The sequence below is a fragment of the Babylonia areolata genome, chromosome 21 (genome assembly GCF_041734735.1).
Source record: "Babylonia areolata isolate BAREFJ2019XMU chromosome 21, ASM4173473v1, whole genome shotgun sequence".
Classification (NCBI taxonomy): Eukaryota; Metazoa; Mollusca; class Gastropoda; order Neogastropoda; family Buccinidae; genus Babylonia; species Babylonia areolata.
The window spans coordinates 14,224,338-14,237,229 of NC_134896.1; the positions used below are offsets into that span (position 1 = coordinate 14,224,338).

The window sequence follows — 12,892 nt, forward strand, 5'->3', positions numbered from 1 at the left end:
GGTGCATCACGTTGCCTCTCTTCACTGGCCAAAAAGACCCACCCCCAAAACAAACAAACAAACAAAAACTACAACAACAACAACAACAACCCCCCCCCCCCAAACAAACCAAAAAACTACACCCACATTCATTCACAACTCGGTGTGTCATTGATTTTACTACAGATGGACAATACTAGATCTTGCTTTAGTGTTAGCTCATGTTACAATAATGTCTGGGGTTTTTAAACTGACCCAGAGTGCTTTGTTTTGGTGCTTGTTTTTGTGCCTCTCTCTCTCTCTGTCTCTCTCTCTGTGTGTCTCTCTCACTCTCATGTGATTACTAATTGCGTCAAGGTCTACAGAACAATTTTTATTGTTGATCGAAGGTATTGCATTTTTCAGATCTGCCATCATTATTGCGGAATTAATGCAAAGATCATTTTGTGGCTTTGGTTCAGAATACAAATTCTTCGATTCTTCTTTGACTCTATATGTTTTGCCATGTGAGGGAAGTCCCTATGTTCTGCTATTCTATGAAAATGCATCTACAGATGTTTGCGCTTTTTCGTTGTCCGAAGCAAAATGAACTTCAGTATTGTTGTTTTGCTTGAGCAATAACTCTATTCCTGTGAGATTTGGCTTTCTTCATTTCTGTATGATTTTCTTCCGTTCTGTGTTTTATATAATCTTATATTTTTACTTTTAAAAGATTTTTTTACAGCTTCCTCACAGGCGTCGTTCCACCAGACATTACCACACTGCTTCTTCAATTTAATGGTTTTTAAATCAGGAATTGATGAGTTTGCTGCTGACAAAACTGATTCTTTAAAAGTAAGGAACTGGGGGTCAGCACTTTCATTTATTACGTGTTCAAGGACTTGAGAAGCGAGGATAATTTTGAATTTATCCCATTCTGCACGCTTGTAATCATATTTTGGGATTTGTCTTGCACAGCATTACTATTGTGAGTATTTTCTTTCGACATATTTATGGTAATCAGGAAATGATCACTACCTCGTGTATCTTTATACGTTTCCCATGAGCAAGATGGCACTAACTCTGGTGATATCAATGTCAGGTCTGTAGCGGTTGCTCTGTGTTTTGATATGTCTGGTATCCCGGTGATACTACCATCGTTGAGAAGATTAAACGAGCTATCAACTACATTTTCAACAAGACGGTTACTAGTAACTGTATTACAGTCTTTTTCCCAGAATGGTGAGTAAGCATTGAAGTCACCCGCTATCAGCCACTTAGGCTACCACTATTATGATCTTGGATGGAACGTAACCATTCCGTATTTTGTTCATTTGGACCCCTGGGTATATATACTGATATTACATTCAATGTCATGGAGTTATTAAAATTAACAGTAGCTACATATCCATGAATATCAGTGATATTTTTTTTGGATACGGCGGTACACAAATATCGTATTCCAACCCTTCGCGAATGTATATTGCGGTGTATATCTTTCTGTTTGAACCCCCCAGTTCATGCACTGGTGGATAATAATAATTCAGCAGACTGGGCAGTTTGGCTGGCGTAATATTTAGGGACATCAATAACAAGACTTCATACTGTTGTGAGGCGAGATGATGTTTTAAGTATGGTAGATTTGTAACCAAAGATCTACAATTCCACTGAAAGAGTTTCACTGTTTGTATTTTTGTTTGTTTATGCATGATCGTATTTATAGTCTTGATTACTTAAATGGTCTTTGTTTTAAGAGGAAACACAATGATCTATGTGTTAAACCTGAAGATGGAAAAAGAGGATGATTTTCACTAATGGTGGATCAAGTGGACGAGTAGGACTACAGAGTAATTGGTTCGAAAAGAAATACACAATATGAATAACAGGGGGAGGGGTGAAAGATGGGGCTGGGAGACAAAATTAATGAAATTTCAATTAGCATTGTCAGAGTTTGTGAGAACATGCATAGCTGACGGACCAGAGTCATTTACATTAATTGTCATATAACAGTTCGTTGCGGTTCCACCACGGGTTCTATGTTCAGCAAGGTACTTGTGGCTGTAACGGGAGGGATGCTGGGGTCTTGAGGTCCTCTCGTTGTACCTTGGCCTTGCCAGTTGCCGTGGAGGCTCCCAGAAGAGGTCCCGTAGGTGTCTGCTGATGTTACCCGCAATAACACTGGTTCCTTTCTGGCTGGGGTAGATCCTGTCTCGCTGGTTTTCAAATTTTCATTAGATATAACTGTTATTTCACTGTTGTCTTGCAGGTCGACAGATAGGATGGCATTGAAATTGCTTCTTTTGTTTTCTTTTTTTTTTCTTTGGTGGGAGCAATCTTGCTGACTATTATTTTGGCATTTGGATGTTTACGGGAAATTTTCTTAGCTGATGTGATGAGTGAATTGGACGCTGTGGTTGCGTCTTTTGCTTTGATGTCATTGATTCCGCAATGGATCAGGATCACATCGGGTGACTGGTTTTCTTTTAATGTGACGGAATCTAATCTTTTCTCCAACTCTTCGGTGGAGCTAGCTTTGACACTGTGCACTTATATTCCGTAAGACTGTCCAAGTGGTTTTGGTTGAATGCCATTCAAGACGTAATCATGAATGACTGGAGCTGTAGGTAGATCTTGTTCTACCGGTGTTGCGTAATTTTGTTTTAGAACATCCTGCCTCTTATTGCTGACGTCATTTTCTTTCTTTTCTTTCTGATTTGTTTTTGTGATCGGTGGTTTGATTTTCGTTGCTGGTTGTCTTTGTGGCATCGGATGTCCACTCTGATGGTGCCTCAGACCTTGCTTCAGCACATCTGCGTATGTCTGATGGGTGTCTTTTGTGTCTCTTTTCGTGTTTGTGTTTGGTTGTTTTTTTCTCATGATCTCTCCACCCAAAACCCGTGTGCCTTGTAGATCCCGGACTGTCTCTTCTAGCGAACAAATACGCACACATGAAGAAGACATCACTCATTTCTGATATTTATTTGACCAGCTCCTTGTTGATGGCACGTCAAGAAGACTGGAGTCCGCTTTGGGTTTCGCGTCTGTCTGGGAGTCATTGTCGTTGTCCTTTGTTCCGCTTGAATTTTCTTTTTGCTTCATATCAATCACCAGTTCATTCGTGCTTGAAGATCTAGATCTAGATTTATATGTATAAAATATCTTCTCTTTTTTTTCATTTCCTTGCTCAGCACCAAGCGGGGGAGTTAGGGGTGAGCCCCCAGGACCTGGCCAGCATGTCTCAGGTGGAACTGACCATGAGGATGGGGTCTGACCAGTCCCTCTACTCCGGGTGGCAGAAGGCTGGCTTCAAAGGGGCCAGCAGGGGAAAGGTAATGTGTATATGTGTGTGTGTGTGGGGGGGGGGGGGGGGGGGGGGTGCGGGGGGGAGGTATTTCTTTACCTCATATATGTTGGTCTTATGGTATAAAGTAGATATTGCAATGTTTGGGGGATGTATCATTACCTCATACATGTTATCCTAATATCTGCTGTTATTAGAGACAGTGTAATGTTTTTTGGGGATATATGAGATACCATATTGTTTGGGGGTAGGGGAGGTATTTCATTACCTCATACATGTTATCCTGATATCTGATGTTATAAACTGTATGAAATATTGTAATATTTTGGGGGATATTTCATTACCCCGTACAGTTTATACTAATGTCTGATGTTATATGAGATATCGTAATGTTTGGGGGGGAGGGGGATATTTCATGACCTCATACAGCTCATCCTAATGTCTGATGTTGTATGAGATATCATAATGTTTGGGGGTGTGTGTGGGGGAGGGGGTGGGGGTGGGGGGATATTTCATGACCTCATACAGCTCATCCTAAGATCTGATGTTGTATGAGATATCGTAATGTTTTTTGTTGTTGGTTTTTTGGGGGGTGGGTGGGTGGGTAGAGTGGTGTGTGTGTGTGTGTGTGTGTGTGTGTGTGTGTGTGTGTGTGTAAGAGGGGGGTTATATCATTACCTCATCCTTGTAATCCTTAAATCTGATGTTATATGAGATAATGTAATATTTGGGGGGATAGGGGGGCATGGATATTTCTTATATCTGATGGTATATGAGATACGATTGTACACTACACTGTTTTATTCTGTAATAGTATTCTAATTTTTCTTCTTCTTTTTTTTTTGGGGGGGGGGGGGGGGGGGCGAGGGGGGATATGTATAGAGGGGAGTGTATGCGTGAAAGGTTGGAGAGAAAGTGAGTGTATAGGTGCGCGTGCGGGGGAGGTGGATGGGTGTGGATTGATGGTTGGGTTGCATTTGGAGAGGGATGACTGTGTGGGTGCTGTTATTGTTGTAGGTGTAAGTTGTGTATGTTGCGGTGTGTGTGTGTGTGTGTGTGTGTGTGTGTGTGTGTGTGTGTGATGTTGAAATTGTGCGCGAGTCTTTGGCAATGTGGGTGGGTGGGTGTGTTTGTGTGTGTATGTGAGTCTCAGAGAGAGAGAGAGAGAGAGAGAGAAAATGAAGCTGTCAAGCTTGAAACAGACATGAATTTTCCACATGTCTATGGTTATCAAGTTCTTTGTTCCTCTAAAAAGCAACACTAATTTTAAAAAAAAGAAAAAAAAGAATGAATTTGGCATGGCCATGAACCTTTGATCCGCATATTTTTCATTTATGGTGCGGTGTGGCAAATCTTTGTGCCTGTTTTATCAGTTTGGGTTGCACTGCTATGAACGATCCTCTATGTTTTCTGCTGTGTTCTTTTTCTTTTTTTTAAGATTGCATTTTAGTACTCACGAATTTGACGTTTCGTTCAGTGGTGCTCTTGCAAAGTTTTGTAATTGTGCGTCCATGGTGCATGCGCGCGTGCGCGCGCGCGCGCGCGTGTGTGTGTGCATAATTATTAACTTTTGCCTGTTTTACCTCTTTTTTTTTAATGAACAAATTTTGTTTTTATGTGCGTATGTTTGACTTGTTCATGATGTTTGATGCAATATTTGGCGGTGCTCACTGTATGAAGTTTATTATGTCTATGTGTCTGCCCCACACCACTACCACCATCCCGCTACCTCTGCTCTCTATGTATCTTTGTCAGCGGCTATTAGTGTGGTATCTCTCATTTGTTATTTGGTTTGATTAACAAACATTACTACTTTCTGGGAGTCCACATATGTACTTTTCATATATGTTTGAAAGAAAGTGTGGGAGATATCAATCAGACTATCAAAACAGTTTCGTGTAACTTTTAAATTTCTTATGAGTATTATTTCTTGACTTTCGATCCTCAGATGCCCCTCCCCCTTCTCTCCCTCTAACTCCCCCACCCCCCGCCTCTCCACCCCCCTCTCTCTCTGTCTTCCTCCTCCCCTGCCTTCTTCCCCACACTCTCACTCTGTGTCCCACTCTTACCAAGGGTTATTTATGAATGTTTTCATTTAGACTTGCTACATCGTTTTAATGTTGTTGTCATCATGTTCTGTTTTGATAATGATTTGATGTCTGTCACTTGCTACAGCTATGTAGAGAAAAAATATGTTCTTTTGAACTTTTTTTTTTTTTTTACTCCGTTTGCAGTTGGTTATTTCCATAATCTTTTTTCCCCCATTCCAGATGTAATATTTTCCAGGTATTTTCCTGTTACACATCTGCTTTTGATTGTTTGTCATCCCTAGATAATATTGCTAAATATGACTTTCCTGTTTTGATGTGTCAGTATTTTATCTGTGTACTTTTGCATTTTGCACGTTTTATTTATTTATTTTGTTTTGGGTTATCCATAGGCCTTCTACCGGATGGTGATAATGTTTATCGTGGAAATTGTAAGTGTTTGATGTGTGACTGACTACAGGGAGTGGAGTCAGAAACGAAAAGAGGGTTGGTGTGGGGGGTTGTTTGAAAAAAAGATTGAAAGAAAGTAGACGACTCTTGACGATTAGAGATAACAGTACTGCGTAGATCTAGACCTAGTCCCAGTACTGAGAGGTGGATTGGTGGGGAGTTGTGTTGTTTCTGTATCTCTCTCTCTCTCGATATATATATATATATATATATATATATATATATATATATATATATATATCAGGGAGCGGAATAGTTTTGTGCAGTAGTGTCTCTCCAACTTTCTGTCTGTCTGTCTGTCTGCTTGCCTGTTCTGTGGTGTTTCCATCTGTAGCACAAGAAGAACTCTGTGTGTCTGTCTGTATGGCTGTTGCTTTCTGTCTCTATTGCGGTTGGTTTCGTATAAAAACTTTTTTTTTTTTTTTTTTTTAAAAATGTCGGTTCTTAGTTCTTTTACTATCTGTTCAACGTCATTCGCCTTCATGTTCTTCTTCGTATGAACCAGAGTGCAGTAGATGAATGCGACATAGTGGTGGAACAAAATGTCCATGCTTTATTGAGTCTACATCTTCCTTCTGGTTCTCCTTATCCGAGTATCTGCTGGTGTATGTGCCTCTCTGTATGAAAAGAACACACACACACACACACACACACACACACACACACACACACACACACACACACACACCAACCAACAAACAAACAACAGCAACAACGTGTCCCAGGGTGCGATTGTCTGTGAACTGGTATCAAAGAGTACATTTATGTGTTGTTGTTTTTGTACTTCACTTATCAATATTGATTCCTATAGTTAGTCGTGGTGAATGCATGATTTTTCATCAACGCCACAGGTTGGTTGGTGGGGCTGCTGCCGTTTATCCCGCTGTCGTTGTTTTCATTTCAACATTTATTTGTTATCTATTGATGTATGCTTGTCAGTAATGATAACAACAACGATGACGGAGTATGATGATGATAACGATGTAAGGACAAAGTAATCAAAGAATAATCAAGAGAATCCGAAGCGCACGCACATTCCTGCCCCCCACCATGCCCCCTGCTCCCTCAGACTTCACAATACCCCTCTCCCTCCTTCTCCACTCTCCAATTCATCCCCCATCCCCACACATCCCCCATCCACCTACAACTCACTCTCTCACACACACTCTCTCACACAGACAGACAGACAGACAGACAGACAGACAGACACACACACACACACACACACACACACACACACACACACACACACACACAGCCACAGCCACACAGATACTTCTCTCTCTCTCTTCTACTTCTTCTTCTTCTTCTTTTTCTTCTGCACCTCCTGCTCCTTCTGCTCCTCCTCCTACTCTACAAGACTCTGACATTGCCTGACTCCAGGCTGGCAACGAGAAGAAAAAAGGCGATGGTGACAACAATAACGATGATGACGACGACAACGACAACGACGAGAAGAAGAAAAAAGGCGGCGGCAACAAAATCGGCACCATGCAGTTCTCCTCGGTCAAGGTCAACCTCTTTGAGGGAGGCCGCGAGGCCAGGGCTCGGAGGTCTCGAGGAGGCCCAGGCTCCAAAGGTCAGAGAGGGGCGGAGGGGGTTCGGGGCAGGGGCAAACTGCGCAGAGGGGATAGCGCTGTAGTCACTATCCTGGAGGGGCGAGAGAGAGAGGGGGAGCCCAAGGTATTCATCTTCTTCTTCTTTTTCTTCTTCTGCAGTGAAACCAGCAGCTTTTGTTGTTGTTTTTTTTCTCTTCTTCTTGCTTTGGAGGTGCTGTGTTCATCATCATTTACCCGGAGAGGCTTTGACTTGTATATCATATACCAGGTGTAACGGTTGAACATTATACACCGCTTGTTACTCAAAAAAAAAAAGTTTTACATCTATACACGCTGATTTCTGTTGTAAACAGAGGGAGGAGGGGTGGAAAACGGAAACTGAACTGGTGGCGTGCATATATGTGGTGCTGATTTTTTTTTTTTTTTTTTTTTTGCTGTTGGGATCAGGGGATGTCTAACATGTTGTGAAAATTACTCACATGGTTTCGTGCGGGTTCCATCCTTTAAAAACAAAGACACTCTATTGTGGTTGTCCAACGCTCTTCAAAAACAGCTGTAATCTTGAGCCACTGAAGAGCAGTCGAGAGAAGCAGAGGTCGGATGCCATTGACAAAAAATGCCAGCGAAAGGTCCTTGGCATCAACTAATGGGGGAGATTGCGTGTCAAGCAAGGTGGTCAGACAGGGATCAAAGAGATCAAAGAGTCAGGCATCATCTGCTCGCAGCGTCTCCACTGGAAGGGCCATGAACTGAGTCCTGCCCCCCCCCCCCCCCACTCCCCTCCCCCCCTATGAATTTAATGACTTATGGCTTGAACCCGTAATATCATGTTGATCAGCGCTGGGGTCTTGGTGTTGGAGAAGGTTTCTTTGTTCGAGGGGTAGGAGCCCTGGATGTCTGTCTTTCCGGGTGTGAGGTCGACCTGGTGTTCCAGGAATGGGGGTGGGGATGGGAGTCCTGGCTGTCTGAAGAGGAGTGATGCCCCGTCTCTTCATCTGGGGTTGATTTCGACATGGTGCTCAAGGAGAGTGGGGAGGAGTCCTGGCTGTCTGAAGAGGAGTGATGCCCCGTCTCTTCATCTGGGGTTGATTTCGACATGGTGCTCAAGGAGAGTGGGGAGGAGTCCTGGCTGTCTGAAGAGGAGTGATGCCCTGTCTGTTCATCTGGGGTTGAGGTCCACCTACCGTTTCAACAGGAAAGTCCTGGACACACCATCACCTGCCCACCATGCTTGAAAAGCTGGAGTCATGCAAGTCCGAGAAAGAGGAAAGGGGGTGAGCTGGTGCAAGACGGTGTAGAGGGGACCTTCTCATTAAACAAGGCTTTTGGTGCGACAGCATGAAGACTGGCAGAACATAGAATCAAGCAGCATGTGTCCACACGGATGTACAATTATATGTATTGATGCTACTGCTTGTATTTTTAATGTGCATCGAAGCATCTTAGAACACGGTGGCTTGGCTTTGACTGCCTCTCGCGTCGAGCGACTCGGGAGTACCTCTGAAGTCTAAATTATTTCTAAATAATATACGAACTGTTCGTAAATACCATCAGTACACTGTATACATCTGATTCCCAAAACCTAGCTGCTAATGAGCGAATCTCACCCTAAAGCCTTAACCTCTCCGCCCCCCAAAGAAAAAGATAGAGGGGGAAAAGAAAAAAGGGGGCACAGCTGGTTTATCTCCAACCCAACCACTGGTGGTGAACGGATTTAGCGTGTTTTGACTGCACGTCCCTGGAGTGTAAAGAGATCAGTGATGCATGGCTTTTGATCCTCTCATAAATGTTCAGCTGCTTAACACGCTCTTTCCGTTAGCGACAGAATGGCCGTATAGGACTGTTGCCGACGTAATAGCATCTTCAAGAAACAGACTAAAACAGCAGAGACAACAACAAAAAGCTAATTAAGAAACGGTGATTGTTTGTCTGGGTGGTTTGACTGACGTTACAAAATATTTAGAAACACGGTAGCGGTTGCTGCCCGAGTGGTTTGATTGATGTACCCGAAGAATTCAGAAATACAGTAACTGTTTGTGGCTTCTAAACTGGTTTGAGTGTCAAGTGGTTTGAGTGTCTTATCTACTGCATGGTCTAAATATTCCGAACTTTTGCTTGTGTGGTGTATATATGAATATACTGATCTGCAGTGCATGTCGGATATATAGCATATGTATATATATATATATATATATATATATATGCACTGCAATAATAGCATCACACACACACACACACACACACACACACACACATATATATATATATATATATATATATATATATATATATATATATATATATATATATATGCCAATACTGCGTTGTCTTTTCGCTTTGTTTTGCGAGGTTTCAGTTATTCTTCTATCGAAAAAGAGAGAGTGCGACATTGAAAGCACTCATATTTCTTCATATAAAAAAAAGAAGGTTTTTTTCGTAGTTTTACAGAAAACCCCCCAAAATTAAGCAGCCAAAGGAAACGTCAGAGTACACCTCATTTAAATATACATGCGCATTTCTTCTTTGGTACTTTTCTTTGCCATATGATAACGTTACTTGTGAAATGCTTTGTTTTGCGTTTGCGGGATCATCTCTTCGATACTGAATCGGCTTTTGTGTTTGTTCTCCTTCTGAAAGTTGTATTGTGGTGATTTAAAGAAAACAACAGCAGTTTTTGTTTCTGTCACTCCAGCTTATCGTAAAATATCTGTGATGGAACAGGAAGGAATGAACTTAGTTTGTCCGACTACTCCCAACTTTTGTTTTTTCAACCCTGCTCCTCCGGGGCGGGGTAAAAAAAAAAATAAAGAAGTATATTTACTTATTATAATACTCTGGTTGAACAAAATTTCATTTCTTTTCGCTTCCTCACCATCAATCCAAGTCTTGCCCCCTGTCTTTCTGTACGTGTATATGTCTCTTGTCTGTCTTTATAGCGCTTTGATTTGTCTCTGCACAAGATTCAGCGCTATATAAATACCATTATTATTATTATTTATTGTTTGTATGTCTCTCCGTTTCTGTCTGCCTGTTTGTGTGATTATCTCTCCCGCTTTCTCTCTCTCTCTCTCTCTCTCTCTGTGTGTGTGTGTGTGTGTGTGTGTGTCTGTCTGTCTGTCTGTCTGTCTCTGTCTCTATCTCTCTGTCTCCCTCCTTATTGAAGTCTCTCTCTCCCTATTGAAGAGAATCGTTTTTGTTGCAAGCAGAACAATCATGTTACGTGTTAAGTGTGAAACGAAGACGTCTGAATGAAGAATCGTCGAGTTGTTCGCATGAATTTGTACACCCCTGTTTTAAAACTGATTCCCGCTTTTAACAGTGACAGTCGTGTGTAAGTAGTGATCCCCAGTTTGACACTCCTCTACTGGTATCGATTCCCACTGTTTATTGTTCTACCTCGGGACTGATTCTCAGTGTCCAAACTGGTATTTGTTAGACTGAATCAGACGGACAGACAGAGGCTTAGGCGTCACTTGGGTGACAGGCAGCATAGTGATGCTGGGAAGGAGGAGGAATTTTTGTTTAATTAATGTCCCGTCACACATACTGATGATCTGTAGACATTTTGTTGAAGTCTTCTTCTTCTTCTTCTGCGTTCGTGGGCTGCAATTCCCACGTTCACTCGTATGCACACGAGTGGGTTTTTACGTGTATGACCGTTTTTACCCCGCCATGTAGGCAGCCATACTCCGCTTTCGGGGGTGTGCATGCTGGGTATGTTCTTGTTTCCATAACCCACCGAACGCTGACATGGATTACAGGATCTTTAAAGTGCGTATTTGAACTTCTGCTTGCATATATTATACACGAAGGGGGCTCAGGCACTAGCATGTCTGCACATATGTTGACCCGGGAGATTGTAAAAATCTCCACCCTTTACCCACCAGGCGCCGTCACCGTGATTCGAACCCGGGACCCTCAGATTGAAAGTCCAACGCTTTAACCACTCGGCTATTGCGCCCGTCCATTTTGTTGAAGTATTTATTTTCACATTTGACTGTTATCATTTGGAAGGTGGGAGAGGAGGAGGGCGGGGGTAACTGAATGGTGAGTTTTGGGAAAGTAGGGTAGATGGAAGGTGGAATGAAAACTGAATATTTCAAATAGATAGAAAGAAAGAAAGAAAAGAAAAAAAACACAACAAAATTTTATAATGGAAGTTTGTTATTTGTTCGTTTCTTTGTTTTCTTCTTCTATTTCTCTCCACTCTATGGCACGCTGTGATTATTGATGGATTTTTTCTTTTCTTTTTTTTTTTCTTTCTCTTTCTCTCTCTTTTTTTCTTCCTCCCCAGGAAATGTCGCTTTTTGAGACAATAGAGGAGCAGGAGGATGTGAGTGAACTCTATGGTTTACAGTTGTAATACCTGCATGTACCGTTCTAGTGTTGTAACAAGTGAGAGTATAGCTGTTTATATGAAACGGTAGAATTTTGTTCTTGTTGATATATTATATTAAAAAAAATAACAACAACAACAACAACAAAAAAAACAAAAAAACAAAAAAAAACGCGAAAAGTGAAATTAAACCAAAATACTCGGTAGCGTGTTGATATTCGTTGCCTATAATTATTCTATGTAGAAAAAAAAATATAGATACAGTATACATTTATGTGAGTTAACAACTTTTGTATGCATAGCTGTAGGACCGTATTCTGTGTTCTGGTATAAACATTCATGTTTCTGTTTCGCGCATGTTTTTGTCAGCAAAAAAATCACATTTGCCATTTCGAAGAACACGTCTGAAGTCACTTTTATCACTTCACAGGATATGTGGAGTCGATTATATATATAATCATTGGCATGTGATATCTCTATTTTGTTCAGTGGTGGTTTTTTTTTTCATTTTTTCAAAGTATCACAGTCCTTTTCACTCATTTTTACTTTTTTTTAATTGTTGAGAGCTGTTGCAATGATTACAAAGCGCCTTGTTTATTCATTTTTATGGTTTGTTTGTTACAAGCTGCATTTATGTATTCTGTTTTACTGACTCTTTTTGTACCCAATATACTGCGTTTCAGTTTAAAACTACATGGTGTGTTGTAATCAGAAAAAAAATGTATGTAACGGCATGTTGACATTTTAAATTAGTTGTTTTTGAACTCCTATTATTGTTGAACATGGTTTTCCTGGTCAGAATGATATTGCTTACTTAGTAGTGTATCTAAAAGGCAGTTCATTATAATCTGTGCGTGCGTGCGTGCGTGTGTGTATGCGTGTGTGTGTACGTTCGAGTGTTGTGAGTGATATATATATATATATATATATATATATATATATATATATATATATACAAGAGAGAGAGAGAGAGAGAGAGAGAGAGAGAGTCCTTTCTTTTCAGAATATTTCTTGATTTTCCAGTTGAGTGTAAACGATAAATGTAAGTGAGCACCCATTAACTGATTTAGTCTAAAATCAGATCTAACATCGTCAGTTTGTAAACTTAAGATAAACCATCCAACCAAGTTGAAACAGGTGGACAGACGTTTTTAGATGCCCACAACTGATAACAATAACTCAAACAATATTACTGATCTGCTGACATATCAATGATAGTAGATGTTACATTGTGCGCTGA

General features: G+C 41.1%; 1 protein-coding gene across 1 annotated transcript in view; it reads left to right on the forward strand.

Moving 5' to 3' along the window:
* LOC143295827 (uncharacterized) overlaps positions 1-12,892 on the forward strand; it is a 93,862-nt gene that overhangs the window by 57,982 nt on the left and 22,988 nt on the right. Inside the window, 2 exon segments of the mRNA XM_076607469.1 lie at positions 3,147-3,287; positions 7,141-7,440. Coding sequence (XP_076463584.1) covers positions 3,147-3,287; positions 7,141-7,440 — 441 coding nt within the window.